Below are 14,733 nucleotides of genomic sequence, written 5' to 3'. Positions count from 1 at the left end.
AACGTGCAATTCACCAATAATTTGCATGGTAGTTTTATTTAAAGACTTTAAACAGCACAGATGACATCCAGGAAAGGGTCAAGCTCCTGTGAGTCAGCCCGGAGGGCGGAAACGCCCGAGGGGAGGTTTCGACGCTACATCCGGTTTTACTCTCAGCGTCAGTAATTAGTTTGTCTTCAAGTATGTGAAAAGGGACTGAGTAGAAATGGCTCCGCGTTGACTGTATTATACGACAGATATCTGGAAACACAAGGTATTTAAACTTATACTGAACTCATAGGTTTGTGTTTCAGTATAAATAACAGGGATGCAACAGGTAGCTGCTGTAATGCTAACTTTTCTTAGCCGTCGGCTAGCTGGCTAATTAGTGTCCAACGGCCGCGGATCTTTGTCGAAAAGGATTATTAGCGCTTTCATCACATTCTCTAATGTTATTCTCTCAAACTGGTTAACTCGCTTTATTAATGACGAGTGTAAAAGCAGGTTTTAGCGAGCGAAAACCCCGATAATAGGTCGAGCTAAGTACGGCTGCCGTAATAACAGCTGATTTAGTGCTGGCCTGGTTGTGACACGGTTATGATCATTTTTGTTGTCAAAATCGACTTTAACAAACTGCTGTTTGTTTAATTGTTTTCGCTGTTAAAGCTGTCGGCATGTCTGGTAACCATAATGACGTTGATGTTATACTTGGTGAGAAAACAACATGTAACATCAGATGGTTTCATACAATCAGATGCAACACGAAGCGCTTCATAGGAGTTAAAGAAACAACAATCGCACCTCAAGATGTGAAACTAAGTAGATGATGGTTCATAAATAAAGACACAAAATGTGGGCAGTATGAAACAATAAACTTATAGAGCATTAAACAAAAGTTAAATAGATATAAAACACCAAATTATGTTTTTGTTGTTGTTGTTGTTGTTGAAGGGTTACATATAAAATGTTGGTTTGAAGCTAGATTATAAAAGCATTAAGATCAAAATACATGTGCAATGAAACCAAACAAAAATGAAACCCACCTACAATAAGATAAACAGAAGTAAATATAAATTTGGGAGGTATCAAGCAGAAATTTGCTTTTAAAACATTCCCCCCGGGTCTTCAGGGAGGCTGTTGAGGCCATGATGAATAAAATACAATAATCTGTACATTTCTCCTTATGAGAAGAAATGTATAGTGTGTCGGCAGCCAAATGATTGACAATTACATACAAACAAAAAAGCAATGATAGTCAAAAGTAAAATAAAACTATGGTGCCTTTCCTAGAGTTTTAGTTTTTAATCTTCAAATATCAACAGAAGACCTTGGAGGGCTTGAAGGGTAAAATAATACAGCCGGCAATAGTTTTATTTTACATTTCTGGTCTACAATGATAAAAATTATAATGAAAGTAGAAAACGGGTCATAATCGCATGAAATAAACATCATATATAACCTTTTAAAAACAACAGGTGCAGAGAGCTTCACAAGATATGATTCAAAAGTAAAGAAAGATTTCAGAAGAGAAAAAAGTAAAAGCACAATGTTAAAAAAGAAAAACAACCGAACAAGCAATTAATAAAAAGTTAAAGTCATGAATACATAAAGGTAATGAAAGTAAAATATTCTCATAAAGCAGACATAACTGCTTTTGAAAAAGGAATTTAAAAGGCAAATTTGAGTTTCTAGACGTGATCTCGTTAAACAGCGGATACTCAGTTCCTGTTTGCTTTTTACCAAAGCAGCAGTGAAAAAACTGCATCAAGACGTATCGATTAAAAAAAAAATATATATATATATATTCTGGACTGACAAACTATTAGAATATCTTTGCATACCTGCCAAATTGCAATTTATCCAAACAGTTTTTTTAATCGCCAAATTTTAACAGTGAACTCATCTACTTTTGAGTGATTGCGGTTAAATTAACGTCGGCTTTAATAGCATTAGGTTGGTGAAGTAACGTAAATCCAGAGAGAAGTATGAGAAGGAGTCTCATAAAGAAATGATGAAATGACTGCAGAGCTGACAGTTACTGTCAGGCCTCTCCCAGCTTTAGTTTTGAAGCTGAATATAGGATTAAAAGCTAAAAACCAGACTGAGGCTGCACTTTTGGTCTTCTGTGACAAGACGTGAGCTCATTACACGGGTGAAACATAATAACTACAAGGATTATTAACACATAAAACTGTATTAACTGTGAGGTATATACCATAATCATCATTTAACCCCAGATATTCTCTCAGTCACTGTTTGTTTACTTTACAAAAGCTGCCCTGGGCATAAACGCAGGGTTGTGTCGCCGTCGCACACCGAATTCCAGCTTGTTCGTGTTTGCTTTTTGTTTAGCTTGTGGAGTCGACGTAATCCTCCGCGGTGCGCACACACCATCGCTCCTGCCATCTCAGACACACAGTCATTCCCACTTTGTTTGCCAGTGAAATGAGAGCATTGTCACTCAGGGACAGAAGATATTGGGTCAGCCGCATGCTGCTGAATAGCTGCGTTATAGGGGGGGCGGCCCACAGCTAGGTCAGCATGTGGCACACTTACTTCAGCAGCAACCGGGTCAGTCAGATAAACTTTTAGGACGTTGTTCTTCTAAAGGATTCTAAAGAAAAAAATGTTCTTTTTTCTTTTAAGGAAGTTGTCCAGCTTCACGTTGACTGACTTTGTTTGCTTATCCTAAACCAGCAGACTCAGTCGCAGCCATTCAGAAACCAGCCATGTCGTGCCGGGACATCCACGCCACCAACGCCTTTGCTTTCATCATCGCCTTTGTGTCTGTGGGCGGGATCGCCGTGGCGGCGCTGATCCCACAGTGGCGCGTCACGAGACTCGTCACCTTCAACCGCAACGCCAAGAACGTGAGCGTGTACGACGGGCTGTGGGCTAAATGCGTGAAACAGGACGGACACTCTGGATGTTACTACTATGACTCAGAGGTAGTACTCCCAGATGTTTTGAGCTTCTTTTCTGCTGATGTCTGTGAGATTTAGGCCTTAAAAACAACCAATAAGGCCTTAAAAACAACCAGGCCATGAATATGAATGCAGAACAGTATTATGATAGTGGAAGGGATGGTTATTATTAGTATTATAATAATAATCATTATTGTTAGTAGTAAAAATTATTATTTATTTTACCATTTTGGTTTGTTATTAATAATGCCGGTACAAATAAAAAAATGTTCATACATAAAAGGTATTTAAAAATGGCAGATCTAAAATTTGACAGTTATTATTCACAGATATTTTTCTTGGTTAAAAAATGTGTACTAAAAGTAAAAAAAAAAGTATTGTTCTCTTTTAAATTACCATATTTTATTGTTTATTTGTCATAAGGCTGGACGATATAGAACAAAAGCAGATCGATAAAATAAAAATCATATTAATCGATATTCATAATTATCAGCTAATTCAAAACATATATTTAAAGTGCAGCCCAGGCCATTTTATGCTGTTGCTTAGCAACCTATTTTTACATAAAGAACACAAATACTGAATTCAACCTCAACCCTTCATTTAACCAACTTTTTACCAAAACTGCCAGTTTTTAAAAAAGAAAAAGAAAAAGGAACGCAGGCTCTCTGAAGGGGGCGGAGCTTGGTGCCAGGGTCTGTGTTTGTGATTGGTTGGGAGAATGTAGCGACTGAAATATTAACCTACACGATAGGCTAGAATGCAAAAGGAAGGAAAACTGTTATTGAACCTTTTTTTTTTTCTATCGCTCGATTTATATTGTTATTGAATTATCGTCCAGCCCTAATTTGTCATGTTATACAAAATGTAAGATTTCTTTGGTAAACCAGGATACTAAAGATATTTCAAGTTAAAAATATCGGCGCAGTCTAATATTACTAATGTGTCCAAATTACTGACCTACATTAATAATCTAGATTTTGTATAGTAAAAAGACACATCTCATCATGTAAGCCCTTAACCTATTGTACAATTTTTTTCTTCCAGTGGTACTCCAAAGTAGACACGCTGGATCTGCGCCTCCTGCAGTTCTGCCTTCCTGCAGGCCTCACCCTGGGCTCTCTGGCCTTGCTTCTCTCCTTGTCTGGGATGTTTAAAACCTGCTGCTGCTCGGACAAGCCCGAGCCGGACATGAAGACCACCAGGTTCCTAGTGAACAGCGCCGGCTGCCATCTGGTGGCCGGGACGTTCCTGTTCCTGGGTGGGGCGGTCGCCATGGCGCCTTCAGTGTGGTTCCTGTTCCACACCAAGCAGATGAACAGTAAATACGACAACATCTTCGCCAACGGCTTCGCTGTCTACGTCGCCATAGGCTGCTCTGGAGGACTCATGTTAGCCGCGCTGCTTACATTCATGTGGTACTGCATGTGCAAGAAGCTGCCTTCACCCTTCTGGTTGCCCCTGACCCCCATGTCTTCCTCTCCCTCCACCCAGCCTCTTACTGCCAACGGATTCCCCCCCTCCCCGGTCTACGGCCCGCAGCCGTTCCCCCCGCAGGCGCTCCCCCCCACAATCATCGACACGCAGCCTTTTGTGCCTTCGCAGGGCTACATTCAAAACGTGATGGCCCCCGCTCCTGCTCAGGTGTACGTGCCCCAGCATTCTGCTGCAGACGGGTACGGCTCAGAGATGGGAGGCACCTACAGCTACGCCCCATCACAAAGCTACGCCCCATCACAGAGCTACGCTCCATCGCAGAGCTACGCGCCGTCGCAGAGCTACGCGCCATCGCAGGGATATGCCTCCAGCTACGCAGGCCACCGCTACTCCACCCGCTCACGGATGTCGGCCATAGAGATCGACATTCCCGTTCTAACCCAGCCAGAGTGAGCAGTAAGGCGGCTAAGCAGAACACACTGAAGGCCTCCATGAAGTAGAGCGCTGATAAAAACTAATATACCCCATTGATGAGAGTTAATAATGTGAGAGCTATTTTTAGCCTCTAGCTAGTTTAAAAACTCTATTCAGGCAGGTCGGGCTTGTAGGGCTGATAATAGAAGAGAGCCAAGGCCTAACAACACTACGCTATGAAGGATTTTATAAATATATACATATATATAGAAGTGAAGATTCCTAAAACCCTGTATTGAGCTTAGTATTAAGGAAAGGGAAGAAATCCACTTATTTCCCAGCAAAATAAAAAGCCAGTTCCCTAGAAGACTCGTCATCTACATGGTTGGACCACTAAATGGTGAAAGGGAACCAGTCAGCCAAATCCACCCTGTTGACCTGCACATTAAATCTATTTTTTACTGTCACCTTCCTGTCAAAGTCCGTTGACTGTTGCGGAGGTCTCTGTTATCACTACTGAACATTAACACTGACTAGCATCTACTTTACCTTGTTTTTTGTCAAGTAATTGATCAGTTTGTGTTGTTGTTTTTTTTCTTCTTCCTAACAAGTTAATGTCACCGTTTCACTGTGAAGAGCAGCTGCTTTTAATGCACTAATAATATGAATACTGTACCCGTTTACTCTGCTTTTGTTCACTGGTATTTTTATGTTTTAATTGTGTGGCCTTCTGTGTCAAAATCACCTCTCAAGCTAAATGCTAATTTGTGCTAAATCTGCCTTTGCAAGTGAAAATATTAGATGAACTCTGTGGAACTGAACATTTGTGTCATAAACAGACAGAAATGTCTGAGCGGACCAAGTGCGGAAGCCAAATGTAACTTTGTTGCCTTTTGTATGCTTTGCATATTAAGCGCCAATCGACATTTTTAATTGTTTGAATTATATTCTTCAACATTCAGGTCAATAAGGCAGTTGGTTTTTTTTCTACACTGTCAAGATTTTTGTTTTAAATAAATCAGAAAACACACTTTTGGATGTTTGATTATGCTCTAAAATTCATCAGAAATGACTGAGAACCCCCCCCCCCCCCCCAACAACAACACAACTCATTACAAAATTACTTCATAATCATTTTGTCTTGGTTTGAAAACAATAGTAAAGCCGCATTTCAAGAGATTCGATTTATGCATCTCATTTTTTATTGTTTGTTTTACTGAAAAAATGAGGGAAGTTGATGAAAAAAATGCACAATTTATTATTTTTATGAATACAAGCTTTATAGTTCTGCTTTATAAAAACATTTAGCTTTCAAAATGAACAAAAATGCTTCTATGTCTTTTGTAGATTTTTTTTTTTGTGTAAGTGTAAATTCTCCTGAGGAGGGAACCTAGAAAAAAAGATTTACATAAAAATGGATAAGAATCTGAAATTTCAGCCCACTAAGTCAAACAAACGTATGGAAAAACCTTAAAATAGTTTGTTTTACCATACCAAAACAAGATTTATCTCTTGAAAACAAATATTTATTGAATATAATTTTTTTTAAGGGTACAATAGAATAGCAGTAACACACAACACGCAAATAAAACTGTCTTCTTACAAAGCGACAGAGGAAAAGCTTTTGTCCTGGCACACATAAATTCATCTTGACATGTATCCCATCCCCCCCTTCTTCCCCATTCCCCCACTCAACCAAAAACCGTAGACACTGCTGAAAAATAATTATTTCATCAGGAACAGCTTCTGGAACTCTAGTTTTACATCTTTTCATCCAGATTTATTTATTAGCTAAATGAACACAGAGAAAGCCGAAACTCGTAGTTCCTCCTCATTTCAGGGTTTAGAGTTAATTTATTTTCAGTCGAATTAAAAATAGGCGTAGAGGTACGCCTTTTGTGCTGTTTGTAGCGCCCCAAACAGCCCTGAACCTCATTATCAGAGCAGTAGCATCTGAATTTAATGCTCTAGTTTACTGTGTCTTACTCTTTGTCCCTCAGATCATCAGCCGGAGCCAATAATCCCAGTTCAAAAAGATACACACCGCATATATAGACTCAGCACGGCGGCTGTAAACGGTGGAGATTAGGGGTCGGCACAGATGGCTTTCATATGCTGGCGTAAGGAGACGAGGGGGGCGGGGCCTCGGTTGCCACGGGAGACAGCACCTCAAACACAGACCGTCGGCTCATGAATACAAAAGCAGTGAGAGATAACATGCTTTTCATTCACAGCGCCAGTGAATGTGTGAATGAACCGGAGCTGGTGGAGTTACATGAACATGGCCCCGGGTCATAGGGAAGCCCTTCTCTCTTTGTTTTCATCCTGTCAGCAGCGTCGCTGTGATTTCCAGCTTGTCCTCATATACATTGTATATCAATCACCCCCCTCAAAAAAAAAATAAAAAAATAAAAATTGCTACCCCCTACCCCCCCAACCAGTACACTCCTTTAAAATCATCACCCTCCCATTTTGTCTCCTGTTTGCTTCTTCCTTATTCTCAGATCAACATGCAAGATAAAGACCGTTACTAAGGACCGCAGCAATGCAATAAAGTAAAACTAAAAGAATAAAAATAACAAATATAATAAATCCTGCCAGGGTGGTTTTCACCACACAGATTTTTAATTAAATATGTGACGCATTTACGGATCAGGGGATGATTAGCTCCGCTTGCTGCAGTAACGAACAACCGGACGCGGCTCACATGGAAGAACTTCAGTACCTTATAATACATTTTCTGAACCTTTTTACGTGTTTAATGAAGGAATTAGGATGTTAGAGTCAAAAATTTAAATGTTCAATAAACTAATTGAAAAATAAGATCAGCATATTAGAGGGGTTGCGATGCATAAATTGATGCTGATGTTTTCTGATGTATATAAAAAAAAAAAAATACATCAGCAGGATGGTCTACTGACCTACAGTAGCTGCTTTAATTGTCGCCATCTTGCTTTCTGATAGTTTGATGCTACTGCTGGTCAGATGGCACAACGGCGTTTACATCTGCTGACCGCACCCTGCAAACTTCTTTTCATGCTCGAAAAGGACAAGTAAACACTATCAGGACGGATACTTGATGTATATTGTTTTATATTAAGATGAATATATATATAAATTAGTTTTCTTTTTATGGTAAGAACACAATACTAGGCCCCTTTAAAGATTGCTGTTCACTGACTCTCTCTAATCCGACTAAGATTCAGATGTTTGGCAAAGCAGAAAGAGCAAAAATCTCAGTCTCCACATGTGTAAAGTTAGTAGAGACACAGCCCAAAAAAACTCCAGTTCACAATTATATATCACTCTGTTGGTCTGTTACATAAAATTGCAATCAAAATTGCAACATATTGTACTTTGTGGCTGTAGTGGAACAACATGTGAAGTGTACGGTGTATGACTGTCTGAAAAGCACTATTTATCCCTATCAGCTTAAACAAACATTACCTCATTGATTTATTGGACCACAGACAGGTTAGATGTCAGTTTTTGCTCTTTTTTTTTGGTAAATTTGTAAATACCTGATTTGTTTTTATTTAGTGTAAAAAAAAATCCTAATACAAACGCAAATAATAAATACAAACACCATTAATAAAAAAAACATCTAAGCAATTAAACCAATATAATGTAAAATAAAATAAAAAAGTAAAAACCATCAAAATTTTTACCTTTTTTTTTTAAACTGGCTACATTACAATAAGCCACGTTTGGTTTATCACAATTCCCATTACAGTCTTACAGGAGGAGCTTTTTAGATTTCACCAGCGCTGTAAACATGGGGATGGAAGGGTGACAAATATAAATTAATGATTTAAAAGCTGAAGGAGAGAACATGTGGTGCTTTCTGGATGTGAAAGTTAAAGTTCAACCTACACTCCTACACACAATCCAGCAGACAGACACTCATAATACCCAAAATGCATCTTCCATGTTGTGCCTGCATGGGAACACGCTGTTCTCCAGCTTGGGGACCACAAGTTTGTATATTACTAAATATTGTAGTGTGCTTGTAAAGAGAAATTCAGTTGAGCTGAGTTGAGTTGAAGGGCTTTTCTAAGACCTTTAATGAAGACGTGGTGTGTAACTTTTTGTGCCTTGGTGGTGGAAGGCCAGAAGGATTTACCATATGGTTAGCTGGACTCATGCTGACTGTGTCCTTCGATCCTACTGAGGTTTTGTTTAAATGTGCTTTTCTATTTGTGGAACAGACGCAGTGAGGAGTGCATCCCATGGCCAACAGGGTTTGAATTCATCGCTGTTACTGACTGATAAGGAGGAAGTTTGTTTAATGTAAAACTAGCAGAACTGTGCAACCAAATCAGACTGGGCAGGGCAGCAGCGTTCAGAATAAATGCAGCATGTTTAAAAGAATCCGAAGAATCGGCTTTATTGTCTTTGGTTTCAAGCCCTCACTGCACACAAAGATTAAGGTTAGTTACATTTAATTTTAGAGGAGATAAAAGATAAAAGGAATGGCATCTACAGTGCGTACAGTACGTATGTGTGTCTGTACAAGGAAAGAAAAATTCAAGCTGGACACGAACTTGCATTTTAAAACGTTTATTAAAAACATTTAAACAAAAACCTTGGTGCAGGCAGGTAAAAACCTCCGCTAGAGTCTGGCAAGGCAGAAAGGGCTGAGGCCGGAGACGGGACCGTGAATCCGTGGCTAGAGTCATACACGGTGAAGGCTGACAGGTCCGGAGGGCTTGGCTAGAATCAGAACCAGGTTGTCTCCGTAAAATCAGAGAGCCGATGTGGTGCGAGGCAAGACGAGACGAGGGAAATCCAGAGACAAGAACTTGGTCCAAACAGCCAAGGCAGGCAAAGAGAGCTGGAAATATCTACTCACACTAAGGGGTTCAAATTATCTGGAGCCCACAAATTCAAGTTGCAGAGGGAGGAGGGTGAGGAAGCAGGCAGGGGCCAAAACTACACAAATGGTTTGTGTGCAGGATGTGTGGGGTCTGCAGAGGTGTTACACTGCAAAAACGGAACTAGAAATAAGTAAAATGTTCTTAAAATCTGTGTATTTGTCCTTGATTTGAGCAGGTAAATAAGATGATTTGCCAATGGAATAAGAATTTTGCACTTAAAATAGGAACAATTCATCTCAATCATCTTATTTCAAGTGCAGTATATCTAATTATCTTATTTTAGGGGTCAAAAGACTCATTCCATTGGCAGATAATCTTATTTACCTGCTCAAATCAAGGATAAATACACAAATTTTAAGAAGATTTTACTCATTTTTAGATCCATTTTTGCAGTGTAGCTTCCCTTTTCCTGAACTCAGACCTGTACAAAACTGGATGGGTTCTGCTTTGTTGAAACGTTTCATCTCTTCTCCAAGAGACTTCTTCAGTCTGTAGAGTTGTAGGTAAACTCAGCCTTAGAAGCCGTGCCTTTGCATAGTGGATCAACAAGTTTAAGAGCGACAATCAAAACTGGTCGCTCACATGCCAAAGAGGACTGTCAGACTCCAACGTGCTCTGATGGCAACTTATTGTTCCCAGGGGGGTTGAGTCAGGCTCGCAGTAACAGCATTGTAAAAAGGGGACAATTGGACAAAAATGGCTGCCTTTTCTCCCCTGTCAGACCAGCGCTCCTCTCTATCCAGGATGTGAACATCTTCATCCCTAAAAGAGTGACCCGTGCAAGTCCTGCATGGAGGAAAGGTCAGCCCTGATGAACTGGATCTGTCTGGTTTTGTGGAGGAGTCAAACCACACAGTGATGGATGAACACAGGGCAGATTGAACGATAGCTGTGTAGAAGATGACCAGCAGCTCCTCTGGTAGGTTGTACTACACGGGCTGTGTGAGGAAGTAAAGCCTCAACTGAGACTTCTGACGAACATGACCAGTTTAGATGCCGAGATGGTTTTCAAGAACCAAAAGTGATCCACAGCAGACACAGTGCTGTCGAGGTTTAGATTCAGGCTGTTCTGACCGTACCAGTGGGCCATAAAATCCACCTTCTGTCTGTATGGAGACTGAGGCGCAGTTATTTGTGTACAGAGGGTAGAGGAGAGGGGAGGAGAACACACCTATGGGTGGTGCTGGTGGTTCTTGTGCTGGAGAAAATGCTCCCCATCCTCCCCTGCTGCTGCCGGCCAGTCAGGAAGCTGGTGATCCACTGACAGATGGAGGCCGGCAATGTGAGCTGGGTGAGCTTCTGGTGGAGGATGACTCGGATGATGGATTTCATGACAGATATCTTTACAGTTATGAGGGTCGGAAGGAAGGAGGGAGGGTGGAAGGACACAAAGAAATAAAGAAAGAAATGAAGGAAGGACACCAGAAAGGAAGGAGGGACAAAAGGGAAGGAAGTTTTCACCAAAGGTTAAAAAAAACACCTGCTGGACGTAGCAGATCTAAAAAGAAAGGTTCAGTGGTTTTTATATTTTAACCATTTTTTGGATTTAACTAAACAACGGGACTTCAGTTCTTGTAATTGAAAACATTACGCTGTTTATTTTAAGGGCTTTCTCAAAGAAAAACCACCACTTCTTCTCAACAACAAGAACTTAAATTCAGTAGGTTTTGTTTTTGTTTTTAAAGGGACAGCGTGTAACTAATTTAGCTTTTAATTAGAGAAAAATCAGGTATTGCTTTCATTGATACGTATTCTGTCAAAGTCTAATAAGAATCGCATTTAAAAAAAAAGCGTTCTCATAGCTTAGAATTAGTAGATTATAAAAACATAGGAAACGCTGGAGAAAGGCACCAGCAACCCTCGCGACCCCATGAGGGATAAAGCGAGTAAGAAAATGGATGGATAGATGGATGGATAAAAACATAGGTGGTGGTGCACCCACTGAAAGACGCCATGTTGCGTCAGCATTTTTTAATACAGCAGCCGAAAGGGGACACACCTGTCAGCCATACACATTTTCCCTGTCTGTCTCCTGTAATGAAGATGTGCTGTCAGTGCAGGAGTAGAAAACAAGACAAACCTGCTGTTTTCTGTTGGAATGGAGGACCATCCTTACTCTCTGTCCAGTGAGAGGGAAGAGAAGGTAACCAGGAAAAGAAAAAGAAGTAATAGCTGGGAGAAAACGGGAGTCTATGTCAGTGCAGCTTTTACCAGGTGGAGACAATTCATGAGGGAGGGTGGGATTCAAAACGGATGCTGGCTTTCTGCTGGACAGGTCAGTTCATTCTAACCTGACCCTAGCCAGCTGAATTTCGTTCCGCTTAGCTCCGCCCAGCTTCACTCACATCCAACTGGGACATCTCCCATAGAGAGTGATTTCTCCAACCAATTTTATTGTCCAGCCAATCAGAACGCAGGGCTGGAGTTTCATAGATGTGATGTAGTGGAGAAGCGACCATGAGACTGTTTTGATTCAGACAGCAATGGCGGCTCGCATTCGAGGAAGCAAGCGTTAACATTGATGCTGCTATTTCTTCCGTGTTGTCCAATCTACCTAATATTGTTTCATTAAAAGAACATCAGAGAACGCCTCTGAAGACTTTTGTTGGTGGAAACGATGTTTTCGCCCTTTTCCCGACCGGATTTGGCATGTTTTGTTTTCCGGGGCACGCCCGTGGCGGAGAGGTTAGCGGGAACCATGTTAGGAGGCCTTTAGTCCTCAACGCGGTCGGCCCGGGATCGACTCCGACCCGCGGCGCTTTGCCGCCTGTCTTCCCCCCTCTTCCTGTCAGCTCACTGTCAATAAAACATGTGCCACTAGAGCTGCAAACACATTTAAAAAAAGAAAAGAAAAAAAAGTTTAGTTTTTTCCTGCGTCGCTCTCATCAGCGTCACGGGTTAGCTTCGGTGTGAGTGGTTGAAATAGCACGTCGATAAAGATGACAGACAAGTGGCTTATCCAATCATATGCAAGGATTTTTGATAAGGCCCCGCCTTCTGAAACGCCATTCCTATGGATCTGTCCCAGATGGATGAGTGGAGCTAGGCGGAGCGAAAGTCATCTGGCTAGGGTCAGGTTAAGTTCATTCAATATAACAGGGAAGTTTATTTTGCCGTTAAGTCAGAAACAAACGCAACTACACTGTCCTCCCGGCAGAGACGGCTAGTTTGTTAGCCAACACTGGACGAGCTCCGCTGCAATAGTTTTCAGCTGCTGTTATTCTTCACAGACGTCAGACCAGCAGGCGACCGTTCCTTTTCTTTCAGCCGTATTTTGACCATACATTGGCACATTTATGACACTCTGCAGATTCCATAGTAGTTATTACGCGCGATGCACCAGAGCAAGCTCCTCGGTCGTTTGCAGTTCATTTCGCACACTGCTAGATGGGAGTCAATCTTACGCACTGTCCCTTTAAAGCGTTTTTGAATCTACTCCAGAATGAGGTATGGGTTTGGTTATGGTGTCTGAATTTTTGCACATCTTTATGTGTTTTCCCATCTTGTAAATCAAAGTACAAGTTGTTGTGAGCGACGTCTGGAACGATACACTTTACTGAGATTTGTCAGAGAGGAATACAATAAAACCAACAGGTACAACATATTCTGCCTTCATCTTTAAATAAGAGGCACCTGTTGCACACCTGCTTGTTCACAGAATGAATGACTGAAAGACATTTATGTGGAACACATCATTTGTAAATAATGACTCAATTTCACCATCCGTGCCTGTAGGATCTGCTGGTTTTCCATTACTCTGGAAAACCACAGTTATTTCCTATAAGGAAATATAATTTATACCAGAAACAGCGCTTTGACCTGGTTAGTGATGTTAGACTGCTTGCTTATATGTTAAACGGCTGTTTACATATGTGCATGGAAAGCGTTGGACAGCAAACTGACTCACTGAAGACAGAGAGACAAAGAAAATGAGCGTGAAAAAGAGGAGATGCTGAGAGGAAATGATCAGTGAAGAGACAGCCGGGATGAGAAAATGCCTGCAAGGGGCAGACATCCAGACTCTGGTCTCCAGCATTACCACACAGACGGCTTTACCAAACTGTCAGGCCAAAATCAATCATCTCCATGGAGATATAACAACAAAATGTGCAAGAATATTTTCACATATTTTATACGACACATGCCTGTTTCACCACCGAAAACTGGCATTTCAAGATGAATCTGACACCCAGTTATAGAAAAGGATAAAAAAAAATTCAAGTAGCTCTATCACGAAGGTATGAATTAATAACTACAAGCAGAGAAGCTACTTTGATTTGCTGACTTGTGAAGATCAGGATCACAGCTCAGGTCAAAATCAACAAAAGAATAGCTTCACCAATAGAAGATGGAAGCTCTGAAACGGCTCGACCAAAATCCAGAACTAAATTCAACAGTAAATCTGCGGGTCACCTGAAGAGGGCTGTGAACTAAAGATTTCCTCACAGGCCGATGAGTCTGGTAAACTTCTGTATAATAGGCAAATATTACCGGGTATTCCAAAGAAGACTAAAAGCTAAAATTAAATAAAAAGATGCTTCAGAAAGATATTAGTTTGTAACGAAGGGTTTGCACATGTTAGTAAAAGGGTTTTTTTTTTCATAGCCATTCCTCTAGACTTGTTTGTTTTTTCAGTTGGATTGCACAGGAGATTTGAGATTAAGATTTGAGAGGATTTATCATGGTCCATTATATACATCATTAAAAAACCTGGGATTTTAACAGTGTTATGTAGACTTGTAAATGTCGCTGTAAATCTGCTCCAGACCTGCTTATGCTGCACAATTATGTCCCAGCTGGACTTGGGGGCGGGGGAAATAAGGAGTGAAAAAAAACAAAAACTCCTGAGTGAACCGAGCCGTCTCCAGCACCTTCACAGCACATACGTGGGTTTAAAGAGCACTTACGCTGTTGTTGGACCGTTCTCCAGGTTCAATCATGTAGGTGTGATTGCCATCAAAAAACATCCCACTGAAAAAGAGAAAGAGGTGGGTGAGGACAGGGCAGAAATACCGGGTTTCTGTTTTTTTTTTTTATTCATTATTAATGTCAGTGTAATGGATTCGTCATTTCAGTGCTTGCTCAATAGGTTTAATGGGCTG

General features: G+C 40.8%; 2 protein-coding genes across 5 annotated transcripts in view; one reads left to right on the top strand and one right to left on the bottom strand.

The window, feature by feature from the left end:
- adam22 (ADAM metallopeptidase domain 22) overlaps window positions 1-14,733 on the bottom strand; it is an 88,786-nt gene that overhangs the window by 35,454 nt on the left and 38,599 nt on the right. For all 4 annotated transcript variants that reach the window (XM_036133881.1, XM_036133883.1, XM_036133887.1 and 1 more), the window contains exon 6: window positions 14,539-14,602. In XM_036133881.1, coding sequence (XP_035989774.1) covers window positions 14,539-14,602 — 64 coding nt within the window. The remainder of the gene's footprint in view (window positions 1-14,538; window positions 14,603-14,733) is intronic.
- cldn12 (claudin 12) lies at window positions 112-5,789 on the top strand. The gene is made up of 3 exons (XM_036133903.1): window positions 112-253; window positions 2,677-2,927; window positions 3,951-5,789. The coding sequence occupies exons 2-3, from the start codon at window positions 2,709-2,711 to the stop codon at window positions 4,791-4,793; spliced, it is 1,062 nt and encodes a 353-aa protein (XP_035989796.1). The 5' UTR covers window positions 112-253; window positions 2,677-2,708; the 3' UTR covers window positions 4,794-5,789.

This window comes from Fundulus heteroclitus, chromosome 3 (genome assembly GCF_011125445.2).
Source record: "Fundulus heteroclitus isolate FHET01 chromosome 3, MU-UCD_Fhet_4.1, whole genome shotgun sequence".
NCBI lineage: Eukaryota > Metazoa > Chordata > Actinopteri > Cyprinodontiformes > Fundulidae > Fundulus > Fundulus heteroclitus.
Note: the sequence above shows the minus strand (reverse complement) of the source record. Positions and strands in the feature narration are given on the sequence as shown.